Source organism: Pleurodeles waltl, chromosome 5, assembly GCF_031143425.1.
Source record: "Pleurodeles waltl isolate 20211129_DDA chromosome 5, aPleWal1.hap1.20221129, whole genome shotgun sequence".
Classification (NCBI taxonomy): Eukaryota; Metazoa; Chordata; class Amphibia; order Caudata; family Salamandridae; genus Pleurodeles; species Pleurodeles waltl.
Window position 1 is genome coordinate 83816622 of NC_090444.1, and position 27802 is coordinate 83844423.

General features: G+C 45.4%; 1 protein-coding gene across 6 annotated transcripts in view; it reads right to left on the reverse strand.

Moving 5' to 3' along the window:
- The window catches only part of DTNB (dystrobrevin beta), a 672321-nt gene that overhangs the window by 527087 nt on the left and 117432 nt on the right, over positions 1-27802 (reverse strand). For 5 of the 6 annotated variants that reach the window (XR_011203590.1, XM_069233646.1, XM_069233645.1 and 2 more), the window contains exons 3-4: positions 10916-10983; positions 351-431 (exon numbers count right to left, since the gene is read on the reverse strand). Coding sequence is in view for 4 of the 6 variants with exons in the window: in XM_069233646.1 (XP_069089747.1) it covers positions 351-431; positions 10916-10982 (148 nt within the window). In the remaining 2 variants the exon portion in view is untranslated. The remainder of the gene's footprint in view (positions 1-350; positions 432-10915; positions 10984-27802) is intronic. The other variant, XM_069233647.1, reaches the window with a different exon arrangement.

A 27802-nucleotide genomic window follows, 5' to 3' on the forward strand; every position in this document is an offset into this window, starting at 1 on the left:
GGTGAATTCTACACGGGATTACTGAGTGATAAGACCACTCACCAAATTTTGGGGATAACTCGATAAACCTTCTGTATCATGTCCTTGCCTTTACAAAATTTGATTAAGTTTGTCCATATGCTTTTGCTGCTGGAGGATTACATTTTCTACAATCTCTCCCTGCTCAAAGATCCTGCCATTGCCGCTCTCTAACCTAAAGAGATCTAAATTGTGGTGTTTTAAAGGTTCTAGTCATTGTTTTCTAAAATGCATCAGATCATTGGTGATCTATAACACACAACAACAAAAAATCAAGAGGCTTTTTTATCATTAGCAACAAGAATGCGTCTACAACAAAATGAGAAACTTACGATTGCACTTTTTTTGCACAAATCTCAGTTTGCAAGCTGTCCGATAGGTTGAGAGGCGAATTACATCAAAATTTTGAGCCCCTAAAAATGAAAAGGCAACATTTATTTGAGTTAATTTTAAAATTGACTGTGAAGTTCAACTGCAATTGAAAGAAACAGAATCACAAGTTAGAATGACCATATATAAAGTTATTTCTAAGTCCTAATCTTCTAGGCCTGGTCTTCCCATCTAATCTTAGGTTTCAATATATTAACTGATACCCATCAAAAATTATTGCAATTACGAAAAACGTGCTGCAAGATATTTGAAATGACGTATAGTCTGTAAAGTAATGCCACAATCCTAAACATACAGAACCAAGTAATATCAAATATCAGTATTGCAAAAACCCACCGTGAGGCATCGCTTCATGTTCTTTTTAATCATTTGCAAGTCCTGCATCAACTACTGTGCAACACAACACAACACAAGGGGGGGGGGCGGGGTAGAGCCCAACGTCCTTTTAAGGGTTCAATCTTGAACAACCTACAGCCTAATTAGGTGTCCCCTATTCAGCTGAGGAGGATTGCCCCGAAGACTATGAAAGTCTCTGTATAATGGTACTTATGGTACCAGCTGTGTGTGAGACAGAGATACTCAGGATATCCGAAAATTGGGCCGAAACACCAACGTTAGTGGGGCCGGTCGTAGTTGGACTCTCGTTCCCTAGAGAGACTACTGGTTAAGGGATAATAGCACTTTTGTTTGTGGGCAACAGAGTCACTTCTACAACAAGTCGCAACTGTCGGCCCAACCCTCTCGGCTCACATGCGGTACCTCACCGAAACTCAGACAGTAAGGGTGATTTCTGGCAGCCCTACACATAGACTCTAGATTGCGACTTCTCACTGGAGTCGTACACACATAGGCAATGAAAGAGATGCAGGAGAATTTTCAATATATTTATTGAAAAGACTGCTATCTATGGTAAAATGCATGAGCTGTAATGATTATGATAATGAATAAGAATAAAAGCAGAATTGTGAAGATGAGAGTTGTGAATATGAAAACCCCCACCATCTTACAATAAACATATGACATGCAATTCCTAGCAAAGAAAGCCTAATCTCTACCCTAACAAGAGCTAGGTGTGATCAACCTAATCTGCCAGTATCATGTCCATGAGAAGCACCCCTAGCACTTATTACCTTGGAATGAGGTCTCTAGGTCAGACTCCGAGGTGACACAAAGGCGGAGTTCTGCAGCAAGGTGACGTGCAGCATAGATGGCATCTGAAAGGAACCCCTCTAATGACCTTGTCGTGTGAGATGTATTTCTACAGATCATGTAGGATCACTGACGCAGGTATGTTCCTAAGCAACCGGTAATGTGGCAGACTTGCGTCTGCAATGCATAAATAATCCTTAACAAGTGCGCATGATGTTTCTATCACACATAAGTGGTAAAGGGACATGATGATAATACCTACATACATCACTAATCATGATGATGATACCGACACCATTTCAGAATGGCACTGATAAGGAAAACCAAAACATTTTTTATAAAATGTAAGCAATGATAAAAGCAGAAAGAAATGTTAAAATAAAACTGAGCATACTAAGTAGGTAAAAAGCTCACTAGGTGACGGGGGCACAGGCCTGCAAGCCAGAGTCTAAGCTGACTCCTGTGCCCCAGGGGGAAACTAAAATGGATTCAACCCCCAATGGTTTATGCCTATCGCTATGGACTCCAGTTCTTGTTGGTTTGGACAGCCCACGCCCATAATCACCATCTTAACTCCAGTATTGTGTGTACAGCCTCTCTTTGAGATGCTATTAATTCATAAAACCTTGATGTAGGCAGGAAAGGCCCCTCCAAAAACATTTTGGTTATGAAACAATGCAAGACCTCCCTGAAGGCAGGCATTCATCTGCAGCGGGCCTCGATGGCCTTTAATTTTCTAGCATTTGCTGCATTTTTCAGGAGCTCTGAAATTGCATATGACAGGGCAGTCCTTAAAATGATAGCATCTAGGAGACTCTGAATTATATTCCACAATGAGCTTCTCGTTTAGGTCTGTGGATCTTCACATCAGAATCCTTATGAGATGCACCTCTTTATCCTATCCAGCACACGCTCCACTGCTGTTACCCTGTTTTCTATCTGAACAGACATTTGTTGCAACTCACTCTGCATGTGCATCAACACGGATTCACTTCTGGTTAGAACATCCTCAGCAGCATCTGCGTCTCTGAAATTGTGGTTCAAGACCTCTTTCAGCATGGAGATCTAACGGTAACAAAAAAAAGTCCAAAGCCCTTTCTGTTTGCTCTCTTTTGGAGCATTACAGGTATTCATGGATGAAAACCTTCAATGACAGCCTGCTCAAAATAAACTGCAACAGAAGGCACAATGCAGAACATCCTATACAGACAAGGCGGTCCTTCTATGATGTTCCATCTGGAAGGGATGGGCCAAGATTGATACTGGTGCGAGCCGTGAAACCAAGCTATATAATGGTTCTCTGGCATTCCTACTTCAGCATGAGTTTCTCAGGCCTCTCTGGTGCCAGCACTGAACCCTGGCTGCTGAAGCGCTACCTCGGATCTCAGTTAATCTGAAGCTCTCGGACCGCTGCTACCCAGCCTCTATTTCACCTTAGTGCCAGCACTTGGGAAGACCTGTCTCGAGCTCTACAGCTGCATTGCCTCCATCTAGTGAATCCATGGATGAAAGGGCAAAGGAGGTCAGCTAGCCCCTAGTATCAGGCTTGCTGCAGTGCGTCCCATCAACTCTGAAACCCATCTTCAGGTACACCATAACTATGCACATACCTCTCAACACTCACGCTAGTCTTATAACTGAGCAGCAATATGCAGACATAAGTGCGCATGGGAGTGGCAGATTCCTCAGCAAGCTTTGTCTAATTTTACTCAAAAAACACCAGGGTTACATAGAAATGTGTTATAGATTGAAGGCCAGAGCTGAAGCACCTGATCTTTCAACATAAAGGGTAATTATGCGTTGCATAAAACTATGGTCCACACCACAGCAAACATGTAGTGATAAGGAACTAGTGTACAAGGAGCAGAAAATCAAAGACATTGAAGTATACACACTTCCATAAAATGACACGTGGGAACTGTATTCTGTGGTATTTTTCATTCTGAGGATTTTGAAGCCATAAACCGCCCAGGGTAGTTTGTAGAGCTGGAGACCAAACAGACACATCTTTGGATATTTTGCTGTATATTAGAGGGAAAAAGTTTTTTTGTATTTAGCAAATGTAAGACAAAATTATCTACTTGCCTGTAACTCCAGGTTTAGTAGCACATCCACCTCATTTGCATAAAACTGGAACATCCCCTAAGGTGGAACCTCTGAGCTCTCCTACTCCTGATAGAGGCCACCATAACTATGATTTCATAGCACAAGTGAGAAAAATTCATATCATAGTAGTTAGCCTCTGAGCAGGGGGTGGTCACGTATCAATCTATGAAAGACACTAATGCTAGATAACTGGAGTTACAGGTAAATAATTTCTTCTTCAGCAATGGATCTTTCAAATATTCACATGTTTGAGTGAGAATAACAAGCAGTTCATAAACTTAACATTTGAATAAAGCTTTCAGCAGGCACACCTTACTGAAACTGGTGCCTGTAACTGCTTGCCCTACTGCTGAGTTGACTGTTGCCCTCACCTAGGCAGGGATGTCTGGTGAAGGTATTCCTGATTTTCCACTTGGCTGCATGGCAAATGTCCTGTAAAGATACTTTAGCACACAGTGCAGCTTTTGCCATGCATCAAGTTTAAGTATGCTCTTACTCTGCCCCTGAACATCTACTTTGCTTTGCTTTGATGGAAGGTAATGCAGGCAGACAGCCAAAGTGTGGTGCACTCTTTGGAGAACAGGTGTCCTTTTCCTGGATGGTTGAATGAGACAAATAATGAATGGATTCGAAGAGTGTAAATCCTTGCGTTTGCACACCTAGAACCTGATGCACCTGCAGACATCTAGTGAGTACAAGAATCTCTCAGCAGTAGTGGATGGATTGGGGAAGGATGACAGGCTCCTTAAAGGGAAAGTTTGGTCAGGTCTTTTAGAATGAATCTTGGGAGGCAGCATGAGTTGGATCAACACAGTGTTTACTGACTATAGAACTGTATAGACCCTTCATGAACTGCTTTATAACTCTCTGTGAGAATAATGATAAGAGCCTTCAGTCCTCTGGAACCTGGAAACTGCGGCCAAATGAATCATCACAGACTAATACTTGAAACCACTCTTGGCTATCTCTAGAAAGTATCACTGTATTTGGGGGCCTGAATGGAGATTTGCATGGAGACTTGCTTAGGGCCATTATCTTTGAACCATCTACAGACTATTTTCTGATTACCTTTGTAGGTTTCGGTATGGATGACACGTATGCCTGCACCAAGTCTCTGCGGTTTGAAGGGTTAAGGGACCAGGCAGTCAGGCTCAGTGGCTTGAGGTCATGATGGAGAATTTCTTTTGAGTCTTGAGAGGATCAGGAAGTGATTCTTTATTTCAACTGGTGGGAATGGACAGCCTCAGCAGGTTGTGGTACCAAAAGTGACACAGTTATACACAGGCAATCAAAGTTAGGGAACCATGAACTGTGGTAGTCTTTCTTAGTACCTTGGGGATGAGGGTAAATGAAGCAAAGGTCTAAGCAAAGACATTCAACCATGTCTTCAAAAAGGCATTGCCCACAGACACTGGCTGATTGAACCTGCTGCCATAGTACCAGCATTTCCTGTTCTTCTGGGTAGCAAACAGCTCTATGGATGGCTGATCCCGCTTTTGAAAGATGCATTCTGCATGATCCTGGTGGTGCTTCCAATAGTAGCAATCTAAATGGGCATGGCTCAGAGCACCTGCTTGGCCATTTTGGCATCCCGGAAGATGCTCTACTGAAAACTCTTAATAATCGATGATGGCCCAGTTCCATAGCATCTGTTCCTCTTCTGATAGAACATGAGACCTCATTCTTCCTTCTTTGCACCTAGTACATAAAGGTCATGTTGACCATGTGGATCAATACTGCTTGCCATTCTAAACTTTGTTCGAATGACTGCAAGCCTAGTCTGATGCCCGAAACAGGATGTTTATGTGGAGCTCCTTCTCCACCGTTCGCAAGAGGCCTCTCTTAGACATCTCCTGCCTGTGTGCGCCCCATCCTTCCAGTGACACATCTGTTGTCAAGATCATTCTCTTGGTTGTCATTTATACTGAAGACATGCTTTGAGGCCCCACCACATCAGGGCCTGCTTGAGCCATCCTGTGACTTTTACAGTGTCTGTCCATAGGCTAGTGAACTGCTGCCACTGGAGATGCAACTCCTGCTGAATACGCCTCATTTGAAGGCTTCAGAAATTAATTCAGTAGAGCCCTAAGAAGGATTCATATACCCTGACACACACTGTCTGCTTAGAGCAAAATAAGTTTCCCCACTTCAGTGTCCCAGATTACCATTAGGAATCAATCTTGCCGCAGGATGGAGGATTTCTTTGTTCAGGGTCAGTCCTAGTTTATGGAACAAGCTAATGGAGTAAGCTGTGGAGGCAGGAGCTTCTTTCTTTGACGCAGCTTTGACGAGCCAGTTCTCCAAGTATGTGTATGCTTGTGACCTTGTCTTAAAATTATGGCAGTTAATGGCACCAGGCACATTGTACAGGGCACATACTTCAGACCAAATGGAAGTGCCCTGAATTGATAGTGCTGTGCTGCCACTGAAAATCGCAGTTATAGCTTGTGATTTCGATGTATAGAGACATGGAAATACACATCCTGAAGATCTAGGGAGGGGAGGTGCTCACTTCCCTGAAGGCCTCAGGAGCACCTCTTGGAGGGTCATCATTTTGAAGAATTGATATTGTTTTAAGGAATTTGCATTTCAAATTTAGATGGTCCAGTATCGTCTCATTGGTCGATTTTTTCATAAAAATCCTTAATTCCTCTTGTTCTGTCAGACGGTCTTTACTGTTTCTTTCAGAAGGATGTAAATCACTTGCTGATGCTCCCATAGATGCACATACTGTTCCTTTCTGCGCAGAGAGGCAGGTGGCTTTTGAATAACAGATTCTACTATTTGCAGCATGCAGCAAACTGTAGCTATTGCTTCCTAAGCGGGGGGCAAAAGAAACAAAATATTCCCCAGTCAGGAATAACTTGGGTGGGCTGATAGGGCAGGCGGCAAGAGATGGACAGCTGTTGAAAGTCAAGCTATCTTGTAGTTGTCGTGGGTGCATGGTTGAAACTTTCCTTTTTCTTTGCTGATATTCTGCTATTACCTGAGCACAGACCTCTGCCTGAAGAGTAGTCTTTATGGTACTCAGATTGTTTTGGTGCATTATTAGGCTCTTTCTTGGCTTCCATAGTGGAAGAAGCTCCTTCTGTAGGCTTGAAATCTTCTGAAGCCCCAAAAAGGTGTGGAGGCAGGGTGTCTGCACCGTAAAGCTCATACTGAGTATGTCTTGTCCATCTTGATGTTTTGATGTTCCAAAGTGTAGTTATCAAAAAGCATGACTACAATATTTTTGTGTACTTCTATCCAGAAGTACACACAAATAAAGTTAATTAAAGGCATCCTTGACTGCTGCGCCCAGTGTGAAGAAGATGAAGAAACAATAAGTAGACTTAAAGTGGATAGTACCAGTTTTAATGAGCATTAATGGTAACATCCTCTCACAGCCTCAGCCCAGCAGCAACTGCCAACTCCATCCCACAACACACCAGAACCCCACTACACCATAATGGTCCCCTACCGGCAGCACAGGGACACACACCACCAACTGGGAGGTGATGGAAGCCTGTGATGAAAACATCAATTGCTGCGTCAATGCCAGCTAACGCAATTGCACTTTAGATGGTTATGGCATTAGCCTCTTCCCTTGCATCCTCCTGGATGAGACGTGTAAGAGATGAAATGTTGTGCAACATTTTGCGGTCCTAATTGGCCAAGACATTTGCAGGTTTCATAGATGTCGCAGCAAAGGACCAAACTGTGCAACAGGTAGCTTACGCGCCTGCCATTCCTGTCTGGAGAAGCTTAAGTCTGGGTGACATGATTTCCTGATCGATGCTGGGCAGCTGCCACGGTGATGGAGTCAGGCTTTGGGTCACCATTCAAACATGCTGCCACAGATTCCGGTGCCCTGTGGCAGGGTACGACTTCCTGAACTGCTTACACATTTGTTTGAGAATCACTAAACAGAACAAAAATCTGAATCTGGGTGGATTTCGAGGCTTTCTAAGGTTCTTCTTTAAAATCATATAGAAAACCTTACTGCTCCACAGAAGTCACAGAAATGTTAAAATGTTTTGTTGCTCTTTACAGAACGCAGGCAATGTCATTCGGAGGCGAATCAGTTTGTGTAGGTAATGTGCTGCCTTATTTAGGAAAAATGTAGTCTTCGCACTCATCATCATGACCACCCTCATCATCCAATCTTATCCCAAAAAGTTTGCCTTCTTCCATATCTGAGATGTGATGTGTCCTGTTCGCCCATTTCCCTAGGTGTCCCTGGGAAAGGGCATGTAAGTGGAGCTGGTGTCATGGCAATAGGTGGAAGCAGGGAGACACGGATCTCCACTAATGGAGGAGTAGACGATGAGGATGTTGGACCCCAGGAAGGAGGTTGCATTGGTGATGTCAAAGTTGAGGTTGATGTGGAAATAAACTCTGGAATGTGCCCATCATCTGTTGGAATGTAGTGATGAATGGCACAGTAACCTGTATCATTGCTGGGTCCCTGTAAGGACACCATGGGTAAGACTGGTAATGGCTGCTTGGGTGGCCTTGCCACGCATAGGTCTAAAGGTTGGAAATCCCTTAAAAATAACTCACAATTTGAAAAAAAGCTGAAAATGGGGCTTGAAGTAGTCAACGGAGGATGAAGTAAAGATTGAGAAGTACCCAACACGAGGTCAAAAACATGTTACAGCAGAGCTCTTCTCAGGGACTCGCATACACATCTGACGTGTGGTAGAAATCTGAGCTATGGTGGCCTCTAAGTGTGGGGGGGGGGGGGGGTTATTCAGTGTCTTTATGTTTGAGTAAAAAATGTGCCAAAGACATTTTTTGGTACTTTCACATTGGAGCACTACATCGTGTGCACTTGATTCCCCCTTTCAAGTACAACTGCCACTGAGATGAGAATATACATATTCGATAATATGTATATTATGGACAGAAAACCAGTACTTTCGATTGTTTTTTCATCTTGTTTCAATTAACACTGAAAACATTTGTTGTATGGTGAAATAGTTAAGTTATTACATAAAGTATTCCGTTGATATTAGGAGCTATATGATTGTAAGTGAGTCCCACAGGACAACTGTACATATATTATACTGCTTCGGAATGGGCGCTGTTTGAGCCGAATCCATTTTCTGTCATAGCTTCTACTGTCCGTCCCCTTGCGTCCCATCAGGGACTTGCAGAGGCAGCTGCAAAGACTTGAAGCTTAACTTCCCAATTCAGAAAAGAGGGATAGCGTAACAGTTCCACCTTATGATGTAACCAATCTAGCTAAAAGAGGCATAACAATGCATTGGAAGACTACCAGGGGCCCGTGTGCAGACCGCAGGAAAAAAGCATTGTTGATGCGCAGAAATAGAAGGGCAAGTGGTATATATAAACGTGGCAAAAGGACATTATGGTCCTGACATAGCCAGGGGTTGGGAATCGGCTGGTTGACTGAGGGCACCTGATTTGTCCACCCCTGACAGCTCCATGTTCCCTGCACAACATGAGCATGCTGATGGAGAAGGAACCACATAAGACATAATATATCAGTGTAAACCGTAGCGTAGAATGGGACACGTGATTAGGGCGGTATCATTTGTCAGATGAGTAGAGGATGTAACATGGTGTGTAAATTGAAAATGTTAGACTGTTGGTTTCACCAGGAGGGCGGCTAACAATACCTAAAGTACACTACAATATTTTATGATGATAATGATTACTGTACAGTGCAGGTCTGCACCCTTCTCTGTGGTGTGTTTTCAGTGAAATGCCGATAAAGGTCTGTTAAAAAAATGATATAATCAACTTTTCAAAATAGGAGACATTATCATGAGAAGAAAGGAGCAGTTATGCATTTAACATCCAAAACAGGATACAACACATTTGAGTGAAACAATGACAAGATAGAACTCATTCTTCTGATTCATCAAATCTCCAATAGGAGACATTGAATCAACCGGCATATTCATCATCTCATAAATATTGAACACATATTTACTCCCAAGATACTACAAAGGCATAGAATTGCAGGTTATACTGACAACAGTACCAATGAGGTTCACAAATAAACATGGTCACTGCGGTCTATCGCTGTAAATCTTACACATTCTTACTTTAATAAACAGCTTATCGAGTCTGAGTTTCCATGAATAAGAACTGGGGCACTGAAAAGAAAATCGATTGCTGGGAAGGATCAACAGTAATGTTATCTAATCTCTTAGAATGTCCTATTAAACCTGTGATCAATAATCACAGCAAGAAGCATTATTCAGCTAATACCTCAAACTGTGGTTTTAATTACTCTCAAATATGTTAAGCTGTGTGATCAGTATTTGCAGAGTGGACATCTGGGCGGGCCCTTGCAGGGCTGTGGAACATATCTTATGTGTGGTTCTACGTGCAGGATTCCAGGTTTCCTCGCAGACCATAGCCGGAGTCCGATCATGATGTGTTTTGGGTATTGTGTTCTTGGTCATCTGTAAGACTATGGCCATTGTTTAATGTGAAGGTTGCACATTGGGTTCAACTGCAGGAGAGCTCAAAACTGGTCATATTAAGACGGAAGACTGGCAGAAATGAATGTGTATACGTATACAGTGGCACCGTAAGTACTGTGGACACCAAATGTGGACAACACCAGAGAGACCACGGACTGTTACCTTAACATTAAAGGATATACAGCCCTGCCTGAGTTGAACCAACAAATATGTTATCAACAAGTATATTGGACCTTTGACCATTAAAAGGCACCAAAGGGCTTTCAGACCCTGGCACCCTATTTATTCAGCCCTCAGATCTTCATCCATTACCTGTGTGTCAGTTTTTGGTTGGAATGGTCTTGATATGGTTAGTAAATATTGGTTAGTAATGGTTCATGTTGGCTAAAGTGCATGTAAAAGGAGTTTGACCCTGCAGAAGATCTTTGTAGTGTGTTAGGTGTATGGATGGCTGCGCACAGGACTTTGAAGGTTTTGGTTGGGCACAATGTTTAATTGTCCATTGTCAAGTCTGCAAAGTTTGTCTTTCCGACTGCTTTGCTAACTGGTAAACAGCTGTTATGCACATGTTGGTATGGCATGTTTACTCTAATTTTATCTGGCAGGTTCTAAGATTGTGATGGTGTGGTTCAGGGAGCACGGTTCAGCTATGTGTGTTTGGTGTCACGTTCGTCGTAGGAGGGCCTCAGCACAGAGCTGGAGCCTCCGTTTTACATAATTTTACTCCTCATACTGAGAGGCCAGGAAATTAGGGACACTTTATATCAGGGCACCATAACAATATTTCATGCCAAGTAATAAAACAGACTTACTCATTTCCATGAAGAGCTGGCGCTTCTCAGCCATTGTCCTTCTCCTCTTCCCACTCTCTTCGATCATTCTGCAGAGAGAACAGCGATAAAGTCACTTCGAGACAGCTGCAAACCGGTGCAAAGAGCCCCCTCTGAGCCCCCCAAGATGGAATAAACGAAGGATGCAGACCCGCATCTTCGACTGCAAGTGCTACTCAGTGCAGTGTGTCACTCTGTAGCAAGTGCCACTCAGTGCAGTGTGCACAGCGAGCACCAACCCGCATCTTCGACTGCAAGTGCTACTCAGTGCAGCGTGCACAGTGAGCACCAACCTGCACTCACTCTGTGGCAAGTGCTACTCAGTGCAGTGTGTCACTCTGTAGCAAGTGCTACTCAGTGCAGCGTGCACAGCGAGCACCAACCTGCACTCACTCTGTAGCAAGTGCCACTCAGTGCAGTGTGCACAGCGAGCACCAACCTGCACTCACTCTGTGGCAAGTGCTACTCAGTGCAGTGTGTCACTCTGTAGCAAGTGCCACTCAGTGCAGTGTGTCACTCTGTAGCAAGTGCCACTCAGTGCAGTGTGCACAGCGAGCACCGACCTGCACTCACTCTGTGGCAAGTGCCACTCAGTGCAGTGTGCACAGCGAGCACCAACCTGCACTCACTCTGTAGCAAGTGCCACTCAGTGCAGTGTGTCACTCTGTAGCAAGTGCCACTCAGTGCAGTGTGCACAGTGAGCACCAACCTGCACTCACTCTGTGGCAAGTGCCACTCAGTGCAGTGTGTCACTCTGTAGCAAGTGCTACTCAGTGCAGTGTGTCACTCTGTAGCAAGTGCTACTCAGTGCAGCGTGCACAGTGAGCACCAACCTGCACTCACTCTGTGGCAAGTGCTACTCAGTGCAGTGTGCACAGTGAGCACCAACCTGCACTCACTCTGTAGCAAGTGCCACTCAGTGCAGTGTGCACAGTGAGCACCAACCTGCACTCACTCTGTGGCAAGTGCTACTCAGTGCAGTGTGTCACTCTGTAGCAAGTGCTACTCAGTGCAGTGTGTCACTCTGTAGCAAGTGCCACTCAGTGCAGCGTGCACAGTGAGCACCAACCTGCACTCACTCTGTAGCAAGTGCTACTCAGTGCAGTGTGCACAGCGAGCACCAACCTGCACTCACTCTGTGGCAAGTGCTACTCAGTGCAGTGTGTCACTCTGTAGCAAGTGCTACTCAGTGCAGCGTGCACAGCGAGCACCAACCTGCACTCACTCTGTAGCAAGTGCCACTCAGTGCAGTGTGCACAGTGAGCACCAACCTGCACTCACTCTGTAGCAAGTGCCACTCAGTGCAGTGTGTCACTCTGTAGCAAGTGCTACTCAGTGCAGCGTGCACAGCGAGCACCAACCTGCACTCACTCTGTGGCAAGTGCCACTCAGTGCAGTGTGTCACTCTGTAGCAAGTGCCACTCAGTGCAGTGTGCACAGCGAGCACCGACCTGCACTCACTCTGTGGCAAGTGCCACTCAGTGCAGTGTGCACAGCGAGCACCAACCTGCACTCACTCTGTAGCAAGTGCCACTCAGTGCAGTGTGTCACTCTGTAGCAAGTGCCACTCAGTGCAGTGTGCACAGTGAGCACCAACCTGCACTCACTCTGTGGCAAGTGCCACTCAGTGCAGTGTGTCACTCTGTAGCAAGTGCTACTCAGTGCAGTGTGTCACTCTGTAGCAAGTGCTACTCAGTGCAGCGTGCACAGTGAGCACCAACCTGCACTCACTCTGTGGCAAGTGCTACTCAGTGCAGTGTGCACAGTGAGCACCAACCTGCACTCACTCTGTAGCAAGTGCCACTCAGTGCAGTGTGCACAGTGAGCACCAACCTGCACTCACTCTGTGGCAAGTGCTACTCAGTGCAGTGTGTCACTCTGTAGCAAGTGCTACTCAGTGCAGTGTGTCACTCTGTAGCAAGTGCCACTCAGTGCAGCGTGCACAGTGAGCACCAACCTGCACTCACTCTGTAGCAAGTGCTACTCAGTGCAGTGTGCACAGCGAGCACCAACCTGCACTCACTCTGTGGCAAGTGCTACTCAGTGCAGTGTGTCACTCTGTAGCAAGTGCTACTCAGTGCAGCGTGCACAGCGAGCACCAACCTGCACTCACTCTGTAGCAAGTGCCACTCAGTGCAGTGTGCACAGTGAGCACCAACCTGCACTCACTCTGTAGCAAGTGCCACTCAGTGCAGTGTGTCACTCTGTAGCAAGTGCTACTCAGTGCAGCGTGCACAGCGAGCACCAACCTGCACTCACTCTGTGGCAAGTGCCACTCAGTGCAGTGTGCACAGTGAGCACCAACCTGCACTCACTCTGTAGCAAGTGCCACTCAGTGCAGTGTGCACAGTGAGCACCAACCTGCACTCACTCTGTAGCAAGTGCTACTCAGTGCAGTGTGCACAGCGAGCATCAACCTGCACTCACTCTGTAGCAAGTGCTACTTAGTGCAGTGTGTCACTCTGTAGCAAGTGCTACTCAGTGCAGCGTGCACAGCGAGCACCAACATGCACTCACTCTGTAGCAAGTGCCACTCAGTGCAGTGTGCACAGTGAGCACCAACCTGCACTCACTCTGTAGCAAGTGCCACTCAGTGCAGTGTGCACAGCGAGCACCAACCTGCACTCACTCTGTAGCAAGTGCCACTCAGTGCAGTGTGCACAGCGAGCATCAACCTGCACTCACTCTGTAGCAAGTGCCACTCAGTGCAGTGTGCACAGGGAGCACCAACCCGCACTCACTCTGTAGCAAGTGCCACTCAGTGCAGTGTGCACAGTGAGCACCAACCCGCACTCACTCTGTAGCAAGGAGCCCTGAGAAGGAGAACTACCTCGATGACCGCAGAAACAATACAAGGAAGTGTCTTCAGAGCTGCGCTTTCTGTTTCACTCCTGAACTGAAGCACAGAAGAGGGGTCCTTATGCAAAAACAAAGACCGAACAAAAACAGACTTCAAAGACAAACTCACAAACATCTACTGCCAAATATCTAAACTAGACACATACTTATTGACAAAGCAACAAAACCTGTATCTCAACCCATTGTCAATCACTCACCCCCTCTATTACACGAGGACTGAGTGAGAATAGTAAAGAAGAAGAGAAAAATAGTGAAGCCTGCAGTGGAGTTGGCTTTAGGAATACACATTGTTTTGCAGAGAGACATTTATAAATGATGGATATTTAGCTCTAGACTTTTCATTCGATTTTGTGAACTGTATTTTTTCTCAGTTGATGTTTTCACATTGAACCCTTTAAAAAGCTGGTACTAAGCATATGACATACAGTGGTGGCTGGTGATCTTGGAAATCAGTGGGGCCTAGTACTTCACAGGAGTCACCCCATTTCTTTCAAAATGTACATTAAGAGTTTCCTTCATTGTGCCAATTCTAGCATTTTGTTATGGTTACCCCCTTCTGCCAAGAATTGCATACAATATGGGAGGCTCACGCCAAAAATTACTTCCAGTATTTCAGAGGCAACATTTCATGGTTTCCTTCTCCCAATGCGCCCCCTCAGCCCCAGTAAGCCTCGACTGCCCTCCCTGAGGTAAAGAATTACCCCCAGTGCACCAGGACCATCATTGTCCCAGTGGTTTCGAGTATTAAGTCTTGTATTTCAGGGTCAGCATTTGGCATTGGGGCCCTCGCTTATGCCAGTAATTTCCTCCAGTAAGCAACAACTTTTTCCAACAGGGCAATATGCCAAGAACATTTCTAGCATCTCAGGGACTTTATTTTACCATGGGTCGCCTTCCTTACGTCAAGTATTATATCCAATATGCCACTGACAGCATGTTACTTTAGATGCCACCACAAGCCCAGAATTACATTGAGGATGCCATGGACAACGGCAGACTCACAATTTATATACTCACTCTCTCACATGTTCACTGTCTTCCCTCTCACTCCCTCTAGCTCACACTCTCTCACTTACTCATTCTCATTCATACTAACCCCCACTCACACACAAAACATACTCAGTTGGTTCTCTCGCAATCAGACTTACACACACCGTTTTCACACTCAATGGCTCTTGTGCACCTGCACCAGCTGTAGCATCGATAGCTAGACCCCTGACTAGCTTCCACTCCCTCTCATAATCTCCAATTGCTCACTCCTTCCAATGCACTCAGATTCCTTCACTCACTGCTTTTCACTTATATATAAACTCTCTCACACTCAGAATCTCACTCACTTTCATTCATTGGCACTAAAACTCATTGACGCACACTCTCTCAATCCCTCACAAACATAAAATGCACAGAGAAAAAAATGATTATTTATATATATATATTTAGTTTTTTTCACTGAAAAAAACAAAGGGTACAGGGACGTTATAGTTAGGCTCTAAATGTACTCCTACAAAACCATAGAAATTTAGCAGTTTTAGTTAGAGTTCTTTCAAGTAACTATAACTCGCGCCTTCGCCATGCACAGCCAATTGCTCCACATATTATCTCATTGATGAGATCTTGTATGGCATCTTTGATATCACTGCAGAGCTTGCAATAACATTATTGATAAGAAAACTGTGCATGGCAAAGGCGCGAGTTATAGTTACCTTAGGGTGTGAGTGGGTGCGTGAGTGAATGGGTCTGAGTGGGTGCATGAGTGTCTGAGTGGGTGTGTGAGTGGGCACCTGAGCCTCTGAATGCATGTATGAGTGAATGAAATAGTGTATGAATGAGTCTGTGTTTTTCTTTCAAATTTTTCAATTATATGCCCCTGGGACCACCACACCCACAGCAAATGTTAAAAAAATAAAGGTGGTCCCTATGGGACTCCTGCATCCCGGAGACCACCACACCCTGGGGCTAAGTTCTTGTTGGAGGTGTGTCGTGCGGACCCTCTTTTGGAGGGTGTGTGGACTGGTGGCCTTGGGGACCGCCACCCCCCAGGGCCGGCTCCTGCTATGTCCCAAGGCGCCTCTAATGAGGCAGGGCTGCACCCTGAAGCTCTGATAAGGAGTGGCTACCAGTGACATTTCCAAGAACAAGATTTGATTTTCTAACCTCGGCAAACACCTGCTAAAACGGGTGTCTCCAACCAGTCGATCACGAGCTACCAGTAGCTCCCACACCCCTTCAGAGTAGCTCACAGCCTGGAGTTCATTAGGTCGAGCATGCAAGCGCTTTGACCTGTTGTAAGTATTGTGGGCTTTTAACCACACCCATCACTTTCACTCATTCGTGGGCTTGCCTTTCAAAAATCCCTTGATGACATTGGTAATTGCTTTATTTGTCACGCCTTGGGGAGGACAGACGCTGCTACATGGATAATTGCACGACTGCCAATATACTTCAGCATGTCTTTTCCCTTCGAGCTCTATGGCAGCTATGGCCCTCACAGCACTCACAGCACCAACAGCGCAAACTCCATCCGCGGTATTGGAGAGCTGGTCACATTGTCCACACTGTTATCTTATCAGAGTCATTTCATTTAGCTCTCCCCTTCATGCTCCATAGCTTTCTCAAAAATACTTATAATTGATAAATGCTTTAAGTAAAAAACAGACATCCACAAAAGTCTCTCCCTGCACAGCGGGAGAGCTGATACTACAATATTCACTGCACTCAGGCACAATCTCCCCTTAATGCTTTGCAAGCACTCTTTTTCAAAACATCTCTGCCCAGAACTCAGCCTGTGATGGTCCTTCGACAACGGGGCCACCACCAAAACGTTAAACATGACGCACTCTTTCTGTTTACGTTGTTTATGGGTCTCCACAAGTTAGAGGGGACCCCAAAATAATAACCCCTTACACCATTCAGTCCCTTTTTAATTTCTCTTATGGCTGGGAACGTTTGTTTTACAGCTTGGAATAGTTTGTGTTCTAAGTGTCTTAGTATTGCAGTAGGCCTGCTGAGCATGAAAATGTGTAAGGCACTATGCTCTCCATGGACTAAATATGTGGTTGCACTAAATTACTTTGTGTTATTCTATTTTTGTGTGGTTATGCCCTCTAGGGGCTAATTATATGGTTACATTACAGTCAACGTACTACAATATTTGCTGCACTCATTCGTCCCATAATGCTTTGCAGGGCATTCTTTAACAAAACATTTTTGCTCATAACTCAGCCTCTGGTGGTCCTAGGACAATCGGACAACTTTCAAAATGTTCATCACAACCTGATCCTTCTGTCTAGATCATCTTCCCCACACTAGGTTAGTGGTGACCCCAAAATAATAACTCCTCCCTCTATTCAGTGTCTTTTTAACATCTCTCACGGCTGGAACTTTTGTTTCACAGCTGGGAGTAGTTTGTGTTTTAAGAGGCTTGTTTTTAATATTGTTGCAGTAGGCCTGCAACTCCTGAAGATGTGGAACGCACTATGCTCTCTAGGGGCTAAACATATAGTTACACTGCAATACTGTCAGTCATTTTTTTTTCATGTGGTTATGTCCTCTAGGGGCTAACTATGTGGTGACATGAGCAAGTTTTTTACAAATGCTATTTTCATTATGGTGTCCTCTAGGGGCTGTTCTGAGCATTACAGTCTAATGCTAAACGTTTATTCAAACTTCACGGTTACCCATGCTTGTTTCTGCTGTGGACTAAAAAGCTGAGATTTACATTTTCTTTAAAAATCTGTATCCCCGGAACACTTAGGTGGATTTTGCTCATCTTAGTGCTTAAATATATAATCTATTTTTAGGTCGAGCCTAGACAGTGCTTGCTCCATCTCGAGACAAGTCGTATCAACCCTGTGGGCTTACAGCCCACCTCTTGCTTGCTATTTGTTGGTTAATATGTCCTTTAAATATCCTTCCTTGCAAGTGGTTAATGTTTGTTTTTTGTCCCACCATTTTATTTTTTTGTTCATGCCTACGGAGCAGTGCCCCAGCACTTGTCGCCTTCCACTTATCCTATTTTAGTGTCTGCCTCAGGGACTCTTTTTTTAGTTGGGAAACTGCATTTCAGAGCAGAGTTTGTGTTTTGACCACCTCTCACTTGTCACTTTCTTCCCCCTCCCTCACCAACCAGTCCATGCCTGTATCCTCTCTTACCCTACCCTGCTCATTGATGTTGGTGGCTAACTCGTTAGCAGCATTCCATATCGCCACTTTTAATCACTGCTTTCAAAACACCCAGCTTTAGCCATGCTCTGCACAGGCCTCCTGGGACTTTGCTCGAGGCTCTCCCATCTGCCTCACCCGGTCCGCAGCTTGTCGGCTGCAGCACCCATCCCGGTGCCATGCCCGGAGCCTGACATCCAGTACAACTTATTGGCATTCCACATCTGAGATACACCATCTTGTTTAGTTAGTAATTGAGCATCAACGTTGCTAAATTTAATCGCAGTCCGTAAGACTTTGGAAACAGCCAGAGTCCTTGCCTGTGTTGCTTTCATATCCATTCCCCCACTCAACCCCATGTTGCTTTCAGTCATCAACCCACCCCTTCCCTGTGTTATCTCTGCGTTCACCGCCCAACTTTAACCCTTGTTTTTATTCTTTGACCAGAGTCCAACCTCTCGCCCACAGCAGAAACAGTCCTACTCCAGTCCAAACCTGCTCTGCACAGACCTTGTAGGACTTTGCCCCAGGCTCTCCCATCTGTTTCACCGGTCCACAGCTTGTCGTAATGCTGTCAGAATGAGGGACGCTGCTGCTCCACATGCCCTATCCACATACCACCCCTGCCCTCGATGTCATACGGCTTCCCAAAAAGTAATTGTTAAAGCTAATAGGTCCCAGAGGCGAGACCTATTGGCTATGTCAATGCATGTTATAAACTAGCACTGGATTTCTTTTGTGTTAGGTGGCTTTCTTATTCTGTTTGGTGCTTGTAAATGCTTTGCACTAATTCCTATGTTTAAGCCATGCTGCTCGAAGCCACACACATCCACAGTTGAGAAAGAGATTTTACAAACGAGCCTGACTGGACCCAAGATGGTTTTGTGAGTGCATTACACGGTATAAACACCAGAATCCTTACATTTAAAAACGCCCAAATTCTGCCTACTTTTATTAGGTTAAAGGAAGCCGACTTTTCGAGCCGGGATTTGAGAGCCAAGCCTCTCTCAAGCTCCTGAAAGCTCCAAAAGGCCAACCATCCTTAGTCGGTTGTGGCTTAGAGTCTAGCCAGGCTGGCACTCAGCACATGCAAGAAAGAGGGTCAAAGCATACATGTCAACATTTTCAAACTGGGAGGATGGAGAAAGAAATTGGGGGAATGTAATTATTTATTGAGTTAAATTGCAGTAGAAGCAATTTTAGGCAGGAGACACATCAAATAAATCAATTTTGGCTTCAAACATCACGATTCTCCTACCTGAATCGGGTTTACGGGTATATTTGGAAAAGTCAGATACGTTGCTCCAATGGTCCAGAACTCTCTTCTATTCAAGAATGCCCTTTTTTCATACAGCTGTGGGCCACCAATGGAGGTGTGGACCACTTTGCCCCAAGTAAGTTCCTAAACAGTATATGTACCTACGGCTTTCTCAAGGCTGCAAGAACATAGAAAATAGGTTAACAAGAACTTAAGTTCTACAGACATAACCACCACCCGAAGTGCAGAAATATTGAGTCCTTGAAAGGTTCTTTCCCTATGTAAAAGTGATAATTTAAATGGAAACCATTTATAAAGGTGAACCTAAATAAATGTGAAGAGAAAAAAGTAAAAATATCTATACCCCCACGTTAGTTATCAGGTGATAATATTGAAAGTATAAAAAGTGTATAGATTATTTACACAACAATGCTGACAACTGGTCAATGCTTAGAGCAAAAAGAAACTGATTTCAGATGAAAAGAAAATGAGTTTGAAGATAATTTTTGATAAAGATTACCCAAGGGGGCGAAACACATGTCGGCTGTCGCTTTTGAAGTTTCTGTAATAAATGGTCACTGAACTCATTGACATTGCTTAGAGTACTGATTGAAAAAATCTTTGCATGTGAAGTTTGGACTATCACATCGGATTTATGGTGGGCCCACTGATCTTTTCTCGACTACAATGTATGGAAAAGTGTTTGTTGGTTGCTACTTTAACAGCCCAAGAGAGTCTGGCCTACCTCATGTCAGTCTTCTGTCCTCACCCCTTCATGAGATCGCCCCCTTGCTCTTCCTAGTTTACGTAAGGAGGCATCCTCCTGACCTTCTATAATTACCTCCCAGCCTACTTTCACTTTCATTATTTGTAGGTAAAAGGTCAAAAGGAGACAATATGGTGAAGAGACTTAACCTGCTTCCATTGTTTCAGCTAGGATGGCAACAAGGCACACATTTGGTAGTTCCCAGTTTCTTCAATCTTTGCCCAGCTCTTCTCAGACAAGTGAGACTTGCAAAAACTACCTTTCTGTATATCTCTCCACAAGTTAACCTCCCTTCAGATCTCCTTTGTCTGTACTCTTCTCATTCACCTCCATCTCTTCCATTAACCCTCCTCTCACCTCTAGCACAAGGCCTTTGATCCAAGACTATAATAGCCAATTTGAGTAATTTTCTCTTCTAACGCACTCTTAACTGAACTTCTCTGAATGCCGCTCAGGGAAGCGGTGTGTGTTCATTGAGTATGCGAATACTGAACCTCAAGACTACTGTGGGAGAGCAGAGTAGAGTCTTGGCCTACATTATTTATTCAAAACCTCTAGCATTGGGCCACATAGGCACATTGTAGTTAAAAAAATTAAACTACCCTTACTAATTTAAGGCTTCTTTCTATGTATACAGCTAGCTAGCCTTGCTGATTCCTGGACACTGAGTCCCATCAGAATGACCCTTCCCATCATAGAGAGACCACCCGCAATCCACCTTTATCAGCATTGGAGTATGAAAGCACAACTAGCCCTGCCAGCCTGGAAAATCTAGCTACACCCCACAGCTTTAAGGCTGGATGTTTTAGGCTAGTCTTTCTGATTCCTAGACAATTTGTCCCGTCCTACTAATCATACTCATTGAAAAGATATTACCCACAATCTACCATTATCGGCATCAGACGAGGAAGGTATACCAAACCCTTCTAGCAAGGAATATTTACATTACCCCCAGCCGCCTTAAGGTTTGTCGCAATGTCTAAGGTTAGCCTTGCTTTACGTTGTTCAGAGTTCCTTCTTCAGATTTTAAACTGCTGGTGAAATTAGACAGAGTAATTAAGCTCCCTGCACAAGTTCAATGGTAATTATTTAGCAATGGCTGACAGAACAACTGTCTCCAGACCTTATGTAATCAACTCAAAAAGAATAAAAGAAGTTTTACCAAGAGAGGGGCTTTGTTTCCACTCACATTTATTTTCCTTCCTACAACATATGACTGGGCAGATGTGTGCTTCCATTGAAAAATAGTGCTTGTATTGCACGTTTTGCTGTGTAGGGAAAGCTTATAATCAATAAAGATAGTGTGAAAGGATTATGTTATCTATACCGCAGAGCCACTGGAATTATGCGGCAGAGAGGGCCAAATAATGCTGCAGGGTGCAGTAAGTTATGTGGCAAGAAAAGGCAAACTCTGCGGTGTAATGCAGTACATTTGTGATGGTATTACTCATTATTTTGTCATTTTTTATACTTGTGAACACTGCCTGAGTATTGGTTGCACCTCAATACCACTTTAACCCTTAAATATAGCAGTAAGCAACAGAAAGATGACCAGTCACCCTTTGCAAACGGCCATCCACTACGCGACAACACTTGTCAATGTGTTTTTAGTAACTTTTGAACCGTTTGAGCTAGAAAAAAAAATGTTTGCGAAAATCTGCAGAATATTTAGCAGACGATGGATTATGTGGAAAATGCGGCAAATCTATAATTATGCAAAAAACGCAGCGGCCACACAATCGCATAATTCCAGTGGCCCTGTCTATTCTTATAGAGTATATATATACCCAAGTTTCTTGGTGCTATAGAAAAAAGAAACACTAGAGATGACAATGGCAGTCAGATAAGAACAATCAAAATAAAAAGGAGAAATTTCATATTGTTTAGCAAAGCGAACATAAAAAGAAAGGCACAAAACTTCAGAAGGAAGTATTTCCACTTTTTAGCAGTATAGACAGAGAAAGCCATGTGTCTTAAAAAAAAAAAAAAAAAAAACAACCAAGCTAGACATCGGGGCATTTAACAAAAGCTGGGCGCGCCAAGGTAGCATGTATAGCTGAAGCTTGGAAGGAGAGGTACAGTAAATTGCAGAGTAAACCATAACCAGGATCCTGAACAATACTCTTATCCTGATGGGGAGCCACTGTAGGGATCTCAAGCAGGTGTGATATGATCACTTCTTCGAGAGCCGCTGACAAGCCTGGCCATGGCATTTTGCATCAATAGCAGCCTTCTAAGAAGCTGGTCTGGCAGGCCCAGGTATATGTAACTACCATACATATACCATAGTCAAGTTGGGATTGCACAAAGGCACTGACTACGGTAATAGAGAGTTGTGAATCAATGTAGGGCAGAATTTTCTTCAGAACTTTAGTTTGCCAGAAATGTGTGCTGGCTGCTTTGGACACCTGGCATTCAAAGGGGAGGTCCACAATAATGTCAACCCCTAAATTGTGGACAACTTTGAAGGGGTGCAGTGGTGGGTACATAACCTGCAGGCACGTGGAGGGGTTCCCTTTGGAGATCATGGTGAGAAGCTAATAATGCAAGAACCCATAGGAATGATCTGGTTGTTATGAAAATATATGACAAAAAAGTAGGCCTCTTTATTTATTGTGGAAAGCTTATGTTAAAGTCAATAGGTCTTTAAAGGTGTACTGTTACTGCAGAGCATTAATGCCTGCAGAAAAGCCAGAGATATCCATAGTAGGCAATAATTTTGATGCTGCTTACCCCTTCTGACAAACCCTGGGAACCGAGTATTTGCATTGTGATAATCCTTGCCTGCCCTTTCTGTTGCAAACTGTTATTTTGTATATAAATGATAAACAAGCTGCTTGTTTATTAAAGTACTTTTTAGATCTGGCCTGACAGTGTTAGCACTTGAAATAAAACTACAAATCATAAACATACACAGAAACAAAATGTAGATGGGTTTTGGGTCAACCCTCTTCAGCCAACAAACAAACAAAGGCCAACAGATCAACGGGTCCTCTCAGGAGAAAACAATATGGGCACCATTGGACTGAGCAGAGACCCTGGCTGCTGCCATCATCCAGGCACGACTGGCTTTCATATGGCGCACATTCTAAAGCCTCCAAAACCTCTGCCCACTCCCCCAACCCTTCTGCTGGGTGTGGCCCACAATCCATGCTGTTTCCTGAATAGAGTTTGTACCATAAGAGGTGTTCTTGGTCCCACCTTCTTCAAAAACCTGTCCCATCCGCTTCCTCTGTTTGCTCATGACAACATATCTGCCTATGTCTGTGTTCTTCTGCCACCTGTCTCATAATGCAATCAATGTTTCTCAAGCCATTAACCTGAGGCCAAGACAGTCAGTGTCAGGTTATTGCAAATGTTTACACACACCTGCTCTTCTAAACAGGTCAACTTCACTCTGGTCAACTTCAGGTAGGCATGTACTATCTCCTGATTGTCTCCTAGGTATGTCTCTCCCCTTGAGATAACATGATGTTTGGAGACCACATACGGGCAAAAGTGGGTAGATTGTTATGCAAGACCAATGACTATCTCAGATGACATTTCACCTGATCATGTGTGCACATCCATCAGAAGTAAAATGTTACTAACTCTGTAGTGTGTAGTCCAGCAGATTTGCATGCGCTGCATACTCCTGCCTTCTAGTGTTGGGCTCGGACTTTACCAAGTTGTTTTTCTTCAAAGAAGTTTTTTGAGTCATGGGACACACTGTGATTTCTTTGTGGGCAATGGGCATGAGCACGATCTCGAGGTTAGATTTATTTTTTGCACATTGGGTGAGCACATGTATGGAGTGGTGAGTCATCTGGCTTTTAGAGCACAGCCCATGGACTCTAGGTGCTCGTATCTGGAGGCACAGTTTGAGCATTTCGCATTGCCATGGAGGCAAACAGGTCTATCTATGGAGCGCCCCAAAGGTGGGAAGGAATTGTGATTGGGGTTCCACTTGTGGACTTGTTGATGCACCCTGCTGAAAAGATGGTCAGCAAAGTAGTCTCCCCCCAGAAGGTAGTCCACCAGGAGGTGTATGCTGTGGCGGGTAGCCGAGTGCCACATCTGTTGGTGAGGCAAGGTTGTGGTACAGGGAGAGACAGAAGTTCCAAACCTTGCGGTGGTCTGACCATGGGTACTTTTTTTGTGGCAACAGGGGCAGTTCTGGAAGGGCATCTGTTCCATTACCCTGTGAAGATCCACATTCTCCTGTGTCGAAAGTTGCTTCAGCACTACTCACTGCGTGTTAGTGTCCTGATGGTGTTGATTAAGTGAAACTCAGTCGACAAATTGGTTCTTCTGGGACTGAGTGTTGAAGTTTCACCGTGTGGGCCCCAAAAAGTGTGGGAGACATTTAATCTCAGAGCCTGGTTGGTACACTTCCGAACCCAACGGTGGTTAAAGAAAATAATATTACTAAAGAAAAAAAAAATTCAGCCTGGTGTCAGTGCCCATGCACATTGCCCCCAAAAGGAGGAGTCCATGCATCCCATGGCTCGAAAGACTTCTTTAATGAAAAACAATTTGCAAACATCCAAGCCCAACACTAGTTGGCAGGAGTATGCAGAGCCTGCGTATCTACAGCTACACAAACAATGAACAGTTTCTGGAAGTACCAGTCCATAGGTTTAATTTTATAGGTTCCTTCCTTTTCCTGTTCTACACTTTCCTACCACTCCAAAGGGTTTCTCGTTTCGTAACCCCCAGAGTCTCCCTTATAGTATCAGACTATTTTACCTTCTCCCAAAATTTTCCAGAACACTTTGTTTTGCTGTTAGGGTTCATTAGGTTCCATGGGGCTCTCCGTTTGCTTGCTTTGAACTGTATTCTAGGGGCAGCTGTCAGACTCCAGAATCAGCTTAGGCATGTTTGTTTATTCTCTAGCCACAGGAGCAGCTGTCCTTATGAGGTATACTAATACGGAGGGACGTGGCCAAGACGGCAGCTGCAACAGACGCGTTTTAGAGTGCTCCATGCTTGGCCCGTGCAATTATCCAGAAAGATCCTGGTTATTCAGCCCTGCTTGTACCCCCCATTCACCCATCAGACTTTGCCTCTGGGGACTGTACAGGCCTGAGATCCGAACAGTGGTGAGGCGCCTGCCTGGCTGGAGTGCTGAGACCCACACGGCCTACTATGAGGGATCCCGACCCATTCCTATAGTGGAGGTCTGTTCGGATTGAGCACCTTCTCCCCCGGCTGAAGGTACACAAAGGAGCTTCTCCCGTCATCGTGGAGAGTGCGCCCTGCTTGTTGCAGAGAATTGCCCCCAGAGCCATCAGAGGGAAGAGCAGAGTTAGTCGGTGAAAGCGGAAGGGCGTGGGAGGCAGAGTGGGCCTCCTGCACACTTGGTGAAGCCGATGTGACCCGTATCACACATGACTCCCCCCACTTAGAGTGACACTGCCCTCCTTCGATGCACCTCTGTAATGGTGGGGACTGCTGCCTGCTAATTATCCTGAGGGAGGGGGGGGGGGGGAGGGAAAACAGGCACTCATCTCTCTTGCAACCTGGCAACGCTGCTAACTATCGTAACCAAGGTGCTGCTCCGACCCATCTATAGGTGCAGCGCCCAATTAGCCCCCAAGACAACTCGTCACAACCCCAGGATGAAGCCTCCCAGCATCTCACAGTGTCTACACCAGGACGGCAGCAATCTACCCGAGGCGGACTGAAGCAGGCCCCGGTTCGCGGCTGGGTGGACCAATAGGGGCTTGACTTTGGTGGTGAGACTGATGTGGACTGCTGTGCTACCGGGGTACTCCTGTGAATCCCCTGGGGATCAGAGACGAGGTGCGGCCCGTTGAGCAGCTCCCGCCTCTATCTGGATTGGGTGGCAGCGCCCAGCCCCGCTGTGCCTTGATTGCCCCCTGGGCACTTCCACGATGTCCAGATATGCTGCCGGACACAAGCTCTCTACGGGCCTCTCCTGATGACTGCTTAATAGAGGGGCGAACTGCCATTTATTGCGACTGCCTGGGAGGCAGCAGATAAGGTGAGCCTGCCGCCTGGCGCCAGTTCATTACAATTAGAGGCAACCTATGGAGACTGGTCAGTGACGCCTTGCCCAGCTCACTCTGTGGCCATACAGTTCTTTTAAAACTTATTATATCGTCTAGATGAAATGCATAGACATTGATACCGCCTCCACATCTTCAGGCACTCACCTTGGCCTGTAGTGAGATCTGTATCATTAAATATATTGGGCAGATCCTGGATTTACACTCCCCCACGCTGGCTGAATACATGTGGGGCGCACCAGCCACACGGTGCCATTGGTGAGCTGCTCTACCTGGAGATCCCACGGCCCTGGACTCGTTGACACTGAGATCCAGGAACATTCGCAGGTAGCTCATTACTGGAACACCTACCAGCCTGACTGCTTTGAGCTGGACCCTCGGTGATGCAAATGGGGTTTCACCCATAACAACACTCTTTCTATTTATTGAAAGCTTCAACACCCCTGCTTAATATTTTTGGCCTGGCCTCCCCTGGCTGAGCAATAGAGGGGGTGCCTCTGTGGTGATGATTGGAAGACGGCAGGACTGCAGAACACGTCACCCCATTGAACATAGGTTATCTGGCCTGGAGACCACACCCCTCTAACTCAGACTTTCATAACCACACCCTGTCCTGTATCTGCTGCCTTAAATGACCAAGGGACACCTAGATTGACCCTGACACTGGGCAGCCTGCCTCCTGCTCTGTGCCCTACATCTCCTATCTGCGACCACAAAAGCTCTCCTTGCGGGATAGACCACCTGGCCTGACCACACGGGTATCCTTGGTGAGGCTGCCGGGTATCTGCTGCTCTTGTCCTTCATTAGCCGCTCTCAGGATCGCCCGGACTGGCTGATAATGGTGGGGAAGTCTAAGACCACTAAACCACTGCCCACTGGTACCGGGGAGGAGACAACACTCTCCGCACCTGCTGACAAGACTCTTGACAGCCTTCATCAGCTTTAAGTGATCCTCCAAACTCATTCTACTCAGTTTGACAAACTGCTCCAAGCCATCACGGATACTAAAATGTCCCTGGAAGACCACATTGATACTGTCTCAATAGACATAAATCTGCTGCAAGTTGATCACTGCAAGCTATCAGACAGAGTGGAAGAAGCAGAGGCCATCCTGGCTACAGTGAGACTGTCGGTGGGGGACCTCGAGAAGTGCCTGACTCAAATAGAAGAGGAGGTTGCAAACCTGCATCGCCAAGCGTAGGACCCAGAGGGGTGACCTAGACACAATAACATCTGTTTGTTGGGATTCCCCGAACGCCCGGAGGGTCCTAGCGTGGAATTATTCATCAAAGAATGGCTGGTGACAACGGTGCTTGAAAATAAGGTGCCAATTTTTTTCTATTTAACAAGCACATCAGACACCAGGCTGGCGGCCCTCCTCAGGACCCCACTGCGGCCCATCATAGCTCGCCTTCTCAATTATCGTGACCGTGACTTGCTGCTGCAATGGTTCCGCACCAAGGGCCCTTGGCGATATGAAAATGTAACTATCACGGTGCATCCTGACTTTACCAATGAAGGGTACAGAGCTGCCGAGGTTCTTATTCTAATGTCATGCAGCGCCTCCCTGAATTGGACTTTAAATATGCTCTTCTGTATCTGGCAAAACTCAAAGTGATCGATGGTGAAACTACCCACATAATCCACTCGTTGGGAGATGTATCAACCTGGCTCCATGCTAAGGATTTGGTACGTCCTCCACCTGAGGACCAGAGTCCCGGAGACTGGCTGAAACCCAAATCAAGATGGAACAACCGCAGATCCCCCAAAGCGAAACCAACCAAGGATCAAATGGCGGCACAGCAAGCCCGAGT